The 12,095-nt window shown below is 40.9% G+C and overlaps 1 protein-coding gene across 1 annotated transcript in view; it reads right to left on the minus strand.

The window, feature by feature from the left end:
- WWC3 (WWC family member 3) overlaps positions 1-12,095 on the minus strand; it is a 102,866-nt gene that overhangs the window by 57,751 nt on the left and 33,020 nt on the right. Inside the window, exons 2-3 of the mRNA XM_084790583.1 lie at positions 4,505-4,614; positions 874-1,077 (exon numbers count right to left, since the gene is read on the minus strand). Coding sequence (XP_084646709.1) covers positions 874-1,077; positions 4,505-4,614 — 314 coding nt within the window. The remainder of the gene's footprint in view (positions 1-873; positions 1,078-4,504; positions 4,615-12,095) is intronic.

The raw sequence follows: 12,095 nt of genomic DNA on the forward strand, positions 1-12,095 counted from the left end.
GTATCTTTAGTGATCAAAGCTCTGTCACCAGAGTAAACACGTGGTAATAAAGTAGTGTCACTATTAGGTCCTCCATTCCCATGTCTCAACCAGACTTAGGTCCTGATAAAAACAAAGCCTAGTAGAACCAAGTCCATATATTCTCTCTAAGATCATTGGCACCCAAAACAATGGTGGTTACGTATATCTCTACAGGCAATTCTTTGGGAAGGCTCTTGTATACTCAAATAGTGACTGATCATGTCACAAAAGGCTATGGCTTCTGAAACTGAACCTGGATTCTTCCAGGTGCCTGCTAAGCACTAGTAAAATGCAGCCCACCTTGGGCAGTCTCTAAATGGAACCCTGCACGGTACCTTTTGAGACCAGCGGAGTACAGCCTCTTATTTAAGGGTAAAAGATACCTGGGTTAGACTCCTTCAGTATTCTGCCTAATGAAGTGCAAAGACCAGGAATGGGCTTTACCCAGGCAGGAGACTGATAAATTTGTAGACTACTGGATCTCATGAAGCTACTCTGTAGTTTTCTTAAGAGATCATTTCAGACAAGCACTGCTAACTGTAGTCATCTCTAAGCAGAACCCTCCAAGTGAAACCTGACAAGGACATAGGAGATTGTTTCACACTGCAGCCTAAAATTGTATGGGTGTTTACTTTTTACCATTCCCAACTGATCTTTCTTTGTTAGTCATCACCATCCTCCAGAATCTGGGTGCAACATAGACAACTTAATAAATACAGATTGCCTAATAGTATGTGACTGAGACTTTACAAAGCGGTCTTGCCCAAATAAAACTGACCATGTTCAGAGAACTGAGCCAAGAGAGTGGCTTTAAAGAGACAGATGTTCATGGAAGGAGACAAGTCAACTCACAGCTGGTATATGAGCGGCCATCATCCTCACACAATTTGTGCAGCTGTTGATATTCTTCCTGTGCTAGCTCAAACCGCTGTTGCTTGATCTGGTAGATTTCTTTCTTGGCATTGAGGGCCTCCTGGGCTACAATTAAGTACTCCTTCAGCATCCGTTCCTGCTCTCGCCTCCACTGTTCTCTTGGATCTTCAATCTGGGTAAGCTCTGAGGTGAAAAAGGCAAAATCACAAGTGAGTTGAGGGTGAAGGCTGCACATTGGTTGACAGGTATTTACATTACTAGTCAATTAATTAATTACCAGAATGCACGATATAGAACTCTCCATGATAGACTTTTCTGAAGAGTGGCCCACTGTCTAGTAAGGTATTCATCTCTCAGACAAGAAGAAAATGCTACAGAGATAAAAGGGAAGGCAATACAAGAAAATATGTGTTGGGAGAGACGAAACTTAATGTAATTAAAGTATAAATCTAGAGGGTATTTAAAACGTTCTTCCCATGGACTTCTTTAATGTGGGATAGTTTACACACACTACTGTCCCCCAACTCAGCTTGCTCCTCTCCTCCTCTTCTTATTCTCGCTTGACCTCCTTATCTCTTGACACTCAGAATTGTAACATTCCCCACTTCTGCCTTCCTACTCTGCAGGCCTGGGAAGGGCCCAGACATGTCTCCAGTGCTAATCTTTTTCTTGAGTTCCAGTCTGTGATTCTCAGCTGCTTCCAGACTTCAACTCCTTCTACACAGACCCAAAGTAATTCTACACTAGTCTCCAAAGTACAACCCTTCTCATACAATGTCCTTTCACTCTCCAGAGCAAGACCAGCTAAGACAATACACAGCACACATTCCTTCATTCTAGGCTTTCCTTTTTACCATAAGTAGCCCCAACTTATCAGCTTAGCCACACTGGGAATCAACCTGACTCCTATCCTCAAAGAACTCCCTCTCTGAGTTCCCCCTCCCACAACATACCAAGTGTCATGAAGATCTGCTGGAATAGCATGGAGAGGCTCCAACACGGAGGAGTCTTAAAAGCACAATATTAACTGAAGAAAGCCAGATCCAGTAGGGCACACAGTATTTGAGCCCGTGGATATGAAATATGTAGAATAGGTAAAGCCGCAGGGATAAGAGCAAGTTGATAACTACCAGAGTCTGTAGAAAGGGGAATGCAGGGTGACTACTTAAGGAGGTGAGTTTCTCTTTGTGTCAAATGAGAGTATTTTGCAATTAGATAGAGATGGCTGCACAAATGTACAGCCTACTGTACAAAAGCACATATGCTATCAGACTGTTTACTTTAAAATGGCTTCTTTTATGATGTATGCATTTTATCTCAAAGGCTAGAGAGGTAAATTATACCTTGTCTATCACACACACACTCATAATCACAGAGAGGGGCGGAGGAAAGAGGGAGCTAGAGAAAGAGGAGGAGGGGGAGGGAAGGAGAGAAGGTGGATGGTGTGTGTGTGTGTGTGTGTGTGTGTGTGTGTGTGTGTGTGTGTGTGTGTGTGTGTAAATATTCCAAACTAAGTCAGCTTTGGAAATACTCTCCCCACCTCCTTGACCCTATTCAGTCATTATTGTCACCACAGACTCTTAGAAAGTTCTCCAAGCATTCTCTATGTCAAGTAGGGAAATAACAATGTAAAACATCAGAAGTCACAGTCTTACCCAAGCACCAGAGTTCAGATACAGTTAGCCTAACATGGGGTATGGGCAGGGCTTTTTAATAACTGCCTAGATATTCCTGATGTTTATTCAGCTGTGAGATCCACTGCATCCAGCTAGGTGAACAGTATTATTCACACTCTTCCAGTGCCCTAGAGGCTCATGGGAACCTTGCAGGCTACCAGTCTAGGGTCTTTTTGCTTCTTACTTCATCATCAACTTGTACAGTTCCCATGTTGATATTTGTTTCCTCAAATTTTGTGCCTAAAGAGTCTTAAAGTGGGATTCTCTGAAGGTCTGCAGGGAAGACAACTATTGTCCTCACCTACTGCCTCCTGTGTGGTGGGCCATGCTTTTATGGTGGCTGGAAGAAAGTCTTTTTGTCTCTATTTGCTCTTCAGGCTCATGTACACTTTTGAGAGTATTAAACCCTTAAGAGTTGAGAACTTGTTTCACTCTCCTGTGTCCCCAGGGCTGGAATACAATGGGAAGTATAGAGGAATTCTAGAAATGTTTGTTGTGACATAGTTATAGAGCAGAAAAGCAACAAAGGCAAACAAGAGGATAACAGAGGAGACAGCTTGGTTTACGAGAGAAGACTGGCCAGAAAGAGTTCTGGGCCCACAACAGTAGGCAGGCTTCCTAGGAAAGCTATATACACCCACTGCCTTTGCCATCTGGTAAGCATAAGCATCCACATCACCTGGTGCTGAGAAGGACAAAACCTAGTGATACAGGCACAGTGCCAAGACCATGGTCCAGGGGACCTGGAAAGCAAAATGGTATGTATGCAAAGCTTCCCCTTGGAACCTGAACTAGGAAGACAACCCTAGATGGTCACCGGAATTTCCCTGAACAAGCACAGTCATGAGATGTTGGACATGCTAATAGTGAAAGGGCTACCTTCAGCTTTGATCTCTCAGCTTCTCTTCTGTCCTTTCCACTCAAAGCTCCTTGACCCTTGGATACCTGTCTGGAAGGCACCAGAGCTAGGAAGTAATTATTCCTCCTTCTCCAATTATGACTTGTGAGATTGTAGAACAGCTGCAACTACTCCAGGTTCACTGCCCCACATGAGAAACGCAACTGCTCTAAGATCTGAGACACAAAGATTCAGACCCAAGCAACTAAAAACTCTGGAGTCAGCCCTACAGGCCCTAGGTGGGAAAGAACTTCAAAGTCACTGAGGTAAAGAATAACATGGATGTTCAGACCTATACATAATAAACTGAAGCACAGAAAGCAAACTAAGGGAAAGGCATGGTTCATGGCCCCAGTTGCAAAATGACAACAACAAAGTACTGAGAGAAGATGGGCTAAAACTGCAAAGAGAGCCAGAAATGGAACCTTAATTGAGATCTGGTCAAAGAAGGCTGATGAAGAGGCAGAATACTAAGAGCAAGAGCTAGGGAACAGATCTTGAACATAGTATAGTCTCTGAATTTGGGTTTCTACATCTCAGCTCTACACATATTAGAAGTATGTGCCAGCCTGAGCACTATAAAATGTTGAGACGCACCCCTAGCCTCCACTCACAACATGCCAACAGCACCTCTCCCAGGCCTAGGCTATAGAACATGTCTCCAGATATTGCCTCTGGGGGAAGGACAGTCATACCACCTTCTAAGAACTTGTAGGTTCTACTTTGCAATCAACACGGGAAGTTTTTTTTTTCTGTGTCCTAGATGCCTGTGGAATGTATTCTTATAGAAAATACTAAAACCTGCTTTGTGTATTCAAAACACAGCTAAGGAAAACTTACTGTGCCATATGATAAAACCTGAATATTTCACTGGACACCATGATCATTTTGCTTTACGAAACAAGGGTATAGCATTTCTGAGATTCAATGTGAAACTTGAAAAATCAAACAAGAAAGAAATGAAAGAACAAAGGAAGGAACGAAGGAAAGAAAAAAACTCTCACATATAACAATGGAAATGTGGCACTCTACTTACTATTTATGTGGTCCATATAATAAATTCCGATCTGTTTATCATATACAGTTTCCCATCCTAAAGGAAGTTCATCTCCAACACAATCAGCAAATGTCAGTGGCTTTGTTATTCTGCAAAACAAAATTATGAAAACAAACTGCAATGACAGACTAGATTTGAGTAACTTTGCTGATATAAATTATTGTTTAGAAAAATTATTAAGTATAGAAAGAATTATAATTCATATTATCTAACTGATAGCTTTTGCCCAACTTATTGGCTGAAAATTAATTTACTAGGTTTGTTTAAGTAACAATCAATAAGCATATAAGCATGCGCGCGCACGCGCACACACACACACACACACACACACACACACACACACACACGATTACGAGCAGCATACTATCGCAAAGCACACTTCAAGCACCAGTGAAAACAGATATTGACAATGACCAACCAAACAAGTAAGACAAGCGTCTTCTTCCACACAGTATGATTAATGAGGCCATGGCAATGGAATGTAACTCTTCCAGAATAGGAGAGAACCAGGCTCTGTTCTCCCTCCTTGAGAAATGTCCTCACAACTTCTAGTTCCGCACAATACACGTGAACACTGCCTTAGGTCTATGCACAAGGTAGTTGCAATACTGTCATCTATCCATTAATAAATCAAACATCAACTACTGCACTAATGTAAAAAGCTGGAAACCTAACAATATAGTGAGACACCTTCTGAGTATTTCCTGCATTCCTTGTATAGTAGGGATCAAAGATTTCAAAGGGTCTTTTTTTTTCCTTTTTCTAGAGGAAAAATAGCCAAAGCACAATGCCTAAAAATATCTCTTCTTGAGGGAGATCTTATTAAGGGACTCCAGGATTACCAGGATAGAGAGAAAGTAAAGGGTGTACTATGATTTCTTTAATCGTCACCTCTTCCCTCCCCCACTCTCATGATCATGTTGATTGACAAGCCAGTTTGAGTGCAGCAGCTGTTGTATAAAACAGGACACACCTATAATTGTCTGAGTCTGGGCAGCTATCTCTTTGGTTGTCTCTATAAATGCACACTGACTGGCATGCATGGGAATCTGACAATCTAAATTTCACAAGCTTGGTCCTCCCACTTCTTCTGTTCAAGTCCCTGGCTGCAGAAAACTGAAGACATCAAAACCATAGCCAGTCCCCATGAGATTTCCCCAAAACTGGTTAGACCACAAAGCTATCTCTCTTGGGATGGTTGGAAAATTGATAAACATTATCAGAACAATACTGACTCTGATCCACATTTAATCTTTACTTTAAATATATGATTTCAAGAATCTGTGGTTATTACAAAAGCAAAAGTTAAGTTGTAGACAGCCTTCCCAAAATGGTACACTGAAGAAGGAGCAGAAGGAGAAGAACCATAGAGGAGACCAACATATTGTGCATTTCCCTGCTCCATCCCACAACACACATCTGAAAACAGGATTTACTTCCAGGGGGAATCATGTGATGACATGCTTTCCATGTGAAGCCAGCAGTGGCAGGATACTGTGCATGATGGGAATAGATCATACCAAAAATAATTCTGCTTTAATGAAAATTGAGTCCTGAGTATATTATTGCCATCCCAGCGTAGTAAACATTCATATACAAGTCTAGAGAACTATGCAACCCAAAAAAGTATATCTGAAGTTTATTTACATATATGATGTGATTTAATTAACATATGCATATATTTATACCACGGCTGAGCCTAATCCATTTACTTTAGACTTCAGAACTTTGAAAAATTATAACATGCTACCTTTCCATTTTTAAAAAAGAAAGTCAAGTTGTTCTAATAACAATTCCATACTGTTTGCTCCAAGAGGAAACTGAGTGGTACTTCTGTCATTTTGATGAATTTCATTTTGGCACGTCTCCTTATTCCACTTCCTTTCTATGTCAAACATGAATTGTTATAATCATACACAGAACTGGTGCTTCCATGCAAGCCAAGGAGGAGTTACACATCTTGGGGTTCAGTTAATACTGACATCAAGGCCTTTACAACCACAGAAAAGTGATGAAGTCCTAACATGTGTAAGACCCTGAGTTCCATCCCCAATAATATACATATACAAATAAAAGTATACAACATTGTGTCTTCCAGGACCCTGGGCTGGTTATAGTCCTCTCCCAAACAAGCTCATACAATGCATCTAGCTCTTTTTACTTCAATCCCTATATACACACAACTTCTGCTCCTGGTAGACTCTGTCTCCCTGATTCCACCCCCCCCACTTGCCCCTGAAAAATCCATGCCCACTTCAATTTAGCATCTTGCCCTCAGACTTTCTTAGGCCTATGGCAAAAGCTACTTCCCTCTCATGACCTGAAAAGGCCACACACACACACACATACACACACACACACACACACACACACACACACACACACACACACCACAAATCATTAGGAAGGGATTTGTCCAACATTGAAACCCCTGCTTACCTTGGAAGCAACTTCCATTTTTTGAGTCATTGGGCCCAGTGGGCATGAAACAGGACTCTTAGCTATATTTACTGGATTTCTGTAAATCTTCCACAGGCATAAGGGTAACTGCTTAGTCATCTCACTCAGAGCCCAGCAGAGATCTTGTAAAGGAAGGTGGCATTTGAAATAAGCAAGCAGCCAAAGGTGCATTTGCTTTCCTCCTGAAACAGTCCTTCCTATCCTCACTGAGAGTTTGAGCCATAACATCCCTACAAGAATATCTTTGTCTCCAATTCTAGAAAAATCAGTCCTTTTCATGTAAATTATTCCAAACCCTAATGCCACCCTTCACATTCAGATTCCTTCTTGTATTTCCCAATGAACCCAGGATGCATGCCTTCTCATGGGAAAAGCACTGTTTGGAGACTTCAGGCATCTTAAGGTGTGCCTGGCACCATAAGTGCAATGTTACCCATCTCACTGCATGGCTTTCAAGTCACTGTGGAGAGAAAGAAGCATAGAAGTCTTCTCAGCACAAATGCAGTGAGAAGGAGCTATGAGAGCTCACAGCAATTTGGTTTACCTTTCATTTAAAAATGTGTTGTGACTGTACTATTTTATATTAAAAAAAAAGATGGAAAAAACAAAACTGCCAATGCTAGCAGATGGCTTGTATGAACTTTATGCAGTTAAAAGAAAAGTGGAAATTGCTCAGTATGTGGAAAGGCTAAACCTTTAAATAACATCCGGACTCAGCCAAATCCAAAAAGAAAAGGACAGATTTAATGGCACTAAACAAAAAGAAATATGTCAAAGACAATGTGAAAAAGATAAGGCAGAAGTTGACTTGTTTACATCCTTTTCACTTCTGGATGGGAGATCCGTCCTTTCAACCTCCCCCAAGGCCCAAAAGTCTTTCACCTTTCCCATACTTCCTTACATATCAAATAGAAGCAGAAACAGAAAAAACAGGGTGGCTCATTAACAAGGGAAAGGAGACATAGAAACTACAAATGACAAAATTTAAACTGCCAAATCTGAAAACATTCAATAAAAGTTCAAAGAGACTCAGGTATCTCAGTCTCTCCAGGAGCTTCCTATGTTAAGTATTACCCAATTAGGCATATTCATGAAGACCACTGTGAAGGGTTTTCGTGTTTGGTTTTTGTTTTACTTTGTTGGGTTGTTTTTTGTTGGTTTGTGTGTGTGTGGGAGGGGGGGGTTCTCTGTGTTGCTCTGGCTGTCCTAGAACTTACTCCATAGACCAGGCTAGCCTCAAACTCACAGAGATCCACCTGCCTCTGTCTCCTGAGTGCTGGGCTTAAAGGCGTGTGCCACCATGCTTGGCTTTATTATCATGAGTGTATTTATACCTAATTTTATTTGTTTTTCTGTTTATGTATACTTAATTTTTACTATAAAAGTTATTCTTTTATATTAGCAAGGGGACAGGATTTCTAATACTATGATTACATTATCACTAAGGGGAACATTTTCCATTTCATTATATTTACTTTACTAGTCCCAATGCTGAGCACACAATTAAAAATATGTAAAATAATGATGTATAAAAATATGCATTTTATTCTTTTTTTTTAAACAACCTTGACCCATTTCCTACATATTTTTTCTATGAAACCTGCTATCTGACAAAAGTCATTGATTTGATTCTGAATGCATCAATGAAGGGGAGGAATATGCCTAGGTGGTACATGCCTGTAATGCCAGCACTGGGGAGACTGAGGCAGAAAGATCGCTGAGTTTGAGTCCAGGCTGAGCTACACAGTAAGACTGTGTCTGAAAAAATGAACTAAGAGCACACCAAGTGGTTATATAATATCAAATGGTCACCCCTGAAAACATATACATATGGACTGAAAGGTTGTATATTTATTTTTAGGAATGAATACACACACGCGCACGCGCAATACTAGGAAGAAAACTCCAACCCGAGGATATTAACTACACCAATAAACACAAGAAATAATCTCACACCAGCAAATTGAAAAGAAAACGTGTGTACACGCACCCACATCATTACCACCACGAACAGCAATGGCAATAACAATAACAACAAAATATTAAGAGGCCATGAATTTGAAAGAAGAATAAAGGAAGTAGGACAAATGGAGAGTCTAGAGAGGGGAACGGAAGGGGAAATGGAATTATAGTCTCAGAAAATAAAAAAGTATTAAACAACAAAAAGGGCAAAACTAAGAAGAATTTTTGTTCTAAGGTTGGTGTCTCTGCTGTGTTTCTGCCTTTTCTCAGAAGTAAAATCATGTTGGCGCTGTGCTTTTCACTACTCCCACCCACCTCCCCAGGTCAGACAGATTCGAATGTTTAAAATGGAGATAAGTGGGCTTGCTTGCAAGGGAGGTGCTCAGGCGGGCCCTAAGTAGAACATTCTGGAATCATCAGGGCTAGTAGATTAGCTGGTTTGGGCAGTTTCTCTGCTCTGGTCTTGGAATCCTTTCTAATCTATGGGAAAAGATTAGATAATACTCTTTGAGCAAATAAATAAGCAATTCAATTTTGTCTTCTTATAAAAGCATGGTTAGGGCTTTAACTTTGAAGAGCTTTCTTCCCACTAAAAAAGTTTAAAGCCTCTCATTTAACTACCCAGTGGGGTATTTGCTGATGTCTGGGTAAGGCCATGGACAGGCAAACGACATCAAAAAGGAGTCAGTTTGTCTGAAAAGGAGAGGAGGAAGGATCAAGTCTAGCAGACAGCACACTATTTCCTATCTTTACTCACAGAGAGCCTGTCCAGACTCTTCAATTTTCACCTGCCCCCAAATACACACACTCCACCCCACAGTTCTCATACACAGATGAGGAGAAACTTTAGTTTCATTATAAAAAGTGTACAATAGACTTAAATGTCTGACAGAGTCATGATTGCATTGTACATACAAATTTCTACCTTACTGTTTTTTACTTCATTTTGTTACATGTAACTCTTAAGTCTCTCCCAAAATTACACATGCTAGCCTAGCACTATAGGATAAGAATTCTGTCTCTATTGTCATAAATTATTTGTAAACATCACTTGATATAAGTGAATAGCTCAAGCTCCTTGACAACAAATATTTCATCTATAATGCCTTTGATCCAGGACGAGGTACAAAACAGGTGTTCAGGGTTAGATAGATGGCTCAGCAGGTAAAGGCCCTTGCCAAGAATATTGACCTGAATTTAACCCACGGAACCCATTTGGCACAGGAAGAAAAGCAACTCTTTTAGGCAGTTCTCAGATCTGCCTACCTGGTCCCCATGGTATTCACTCACATGAGCGGGTAAAGACAATGGAGACAGGTTGAATAGAGGAAAAAATTAAATACGTTCAATAATGTTTGCTAAATAAGTAGCTTGTATTTGTACAAACCATTCAGTCAAGAGATTAATGTAATTTACCCAAGCTCTGTTCAACTAGTAATACCTATATTAAGTCCAGATTTTCAATTCTATAAATATCCATGAGAATCATTCACTTTAGAAAACAATTCAGCAATTTACTAAAGAGTTAAAAATATACTTAATACTATTTGACACTGTATCCCTCTTCTATGTAGGTATACATAGAAAATGAAAACATATATCTGCACACATGCGCGCGCGCACACACACACACACACACACACACACACACACACACACACACACAAATCTTTTTTTTTTCCAGAGCTGAGGACCGAACCCAGGGCCTTGCGCTTGCTAGACAAGCGCTCTACCACTGAGCTAAATCCCCAACCCCCCCCACACAAATCTTATACTCCAATGTTCAAAACAAAATAACACAAAGATGGAAATAATTAGCAGACCTCAACTGATGAGTAAATAAAACATTATTTATCTATATGATAGAGGAATATTGGGGTTTGGGAAGTTTTTCTACCCTATATCTTAAATTAAGTACACAAAACCAGATGGTAAATTCTAAAAACTAGGAAAAAAACCACTCCTGATCCAGAAGCCCCAGAGTCACATGTTAGTTTGTTCCCCTCCCCTATTTTCCTACCTCTTCATACAAATGCTATCATAATACATACAATTTCAGATGCTGATTGTTTTTTTAGTTGGCTATTTATGTCTTTTAGCTCTCTTCAGGTTGCCTTCTGGGATCTGGAATCTTTCATTCTGTGCAGCACACCACAATTATTCATCAGGCTTCCACAGTTCAAGCACACCCACGTGATCTGTTGTTTATGGTTAATAACGGACATGCATTTATATTAAACACTTGCTACATAGTGCCAAAGAGCTTAGCCACTACCTTAGGCTCCTGCCATCCAAAGAAGAAAGGTCTTTCACCACTCTCTGGAGATATTTTTAATACATGTACTCCAGAGCTCAGAATAAGTCCATCTGGCCTGAGCATGCTTTACCCTGAGTGAACAGGCATGAGCTGGACAGCAATTCCAGAATGTGGGAAAGGGAAAAGTATGTAGGAGAAACTGAAAACAGAGGAGACACTTCCTTAACCCCGAGCCACCATCCAGAGTTCCTGCCATTGCAGATTCTCCCCTGAGCAAATCATATTTCTTGGCCTCTGCAAAGTGAGACTATTGCTCTGCTGCCGTCCATTCTTAAAGAGCAAGGCAGTATGAATGGAGAGAGTGGTGGAAGCCCAGACTCTGGTTTCTTTTTGCTTTGTCTGTCACATCCTGCTAGGCTGTCTAAGTGCCAGCTTTAAAAAGGCTGTGTACTGTCATGAATTAAACCTTGAGTGAGTCACTCACTCCATTTTGCCTTGAGCCTCAATTTCCTAGCCCCTCCCCTCCTCCCCAGTATGAGTGAGTGAACCTACAGCCTAAAACCTGCCAGGCAAAGGCAAGTACACTGCTACTCAGCTATATCCCCAGCCCATGTTTCTTAATATTTACACTGAGGATAACCATATGAACCTCATGGGGTCATGTTGGCTGACTGTGGCCTCTTTGGCGGCAGTGTGGAGACCAGCAGGCACTTAGTTCCCTTCCGGCCATCTCACTGCACCAGCCCTTCAGACTGGGTTGCCTGCTTTTAGCTACAACCAAAGTGGTGGTTTCAGTTGCATTTCTTCTCCCACAGTTCAGAAGGGCTCAGCCTCAGCTGTTTGGCTCATTATTCTCTCATCATTCTCAGAGGTCTGAAGACACCTAACAGT

The sequence above is a fragment of the Acomys minous genome, assembly GCF_964271855.1.
Source record: "Acomys minous genome assembly, chromosome: 7".
Lineage (NCBI taxonomy): Eukaryota > Metazoa > Chordata > Mammalia > Rodentia > Muridae > Acomys > Acomys minous.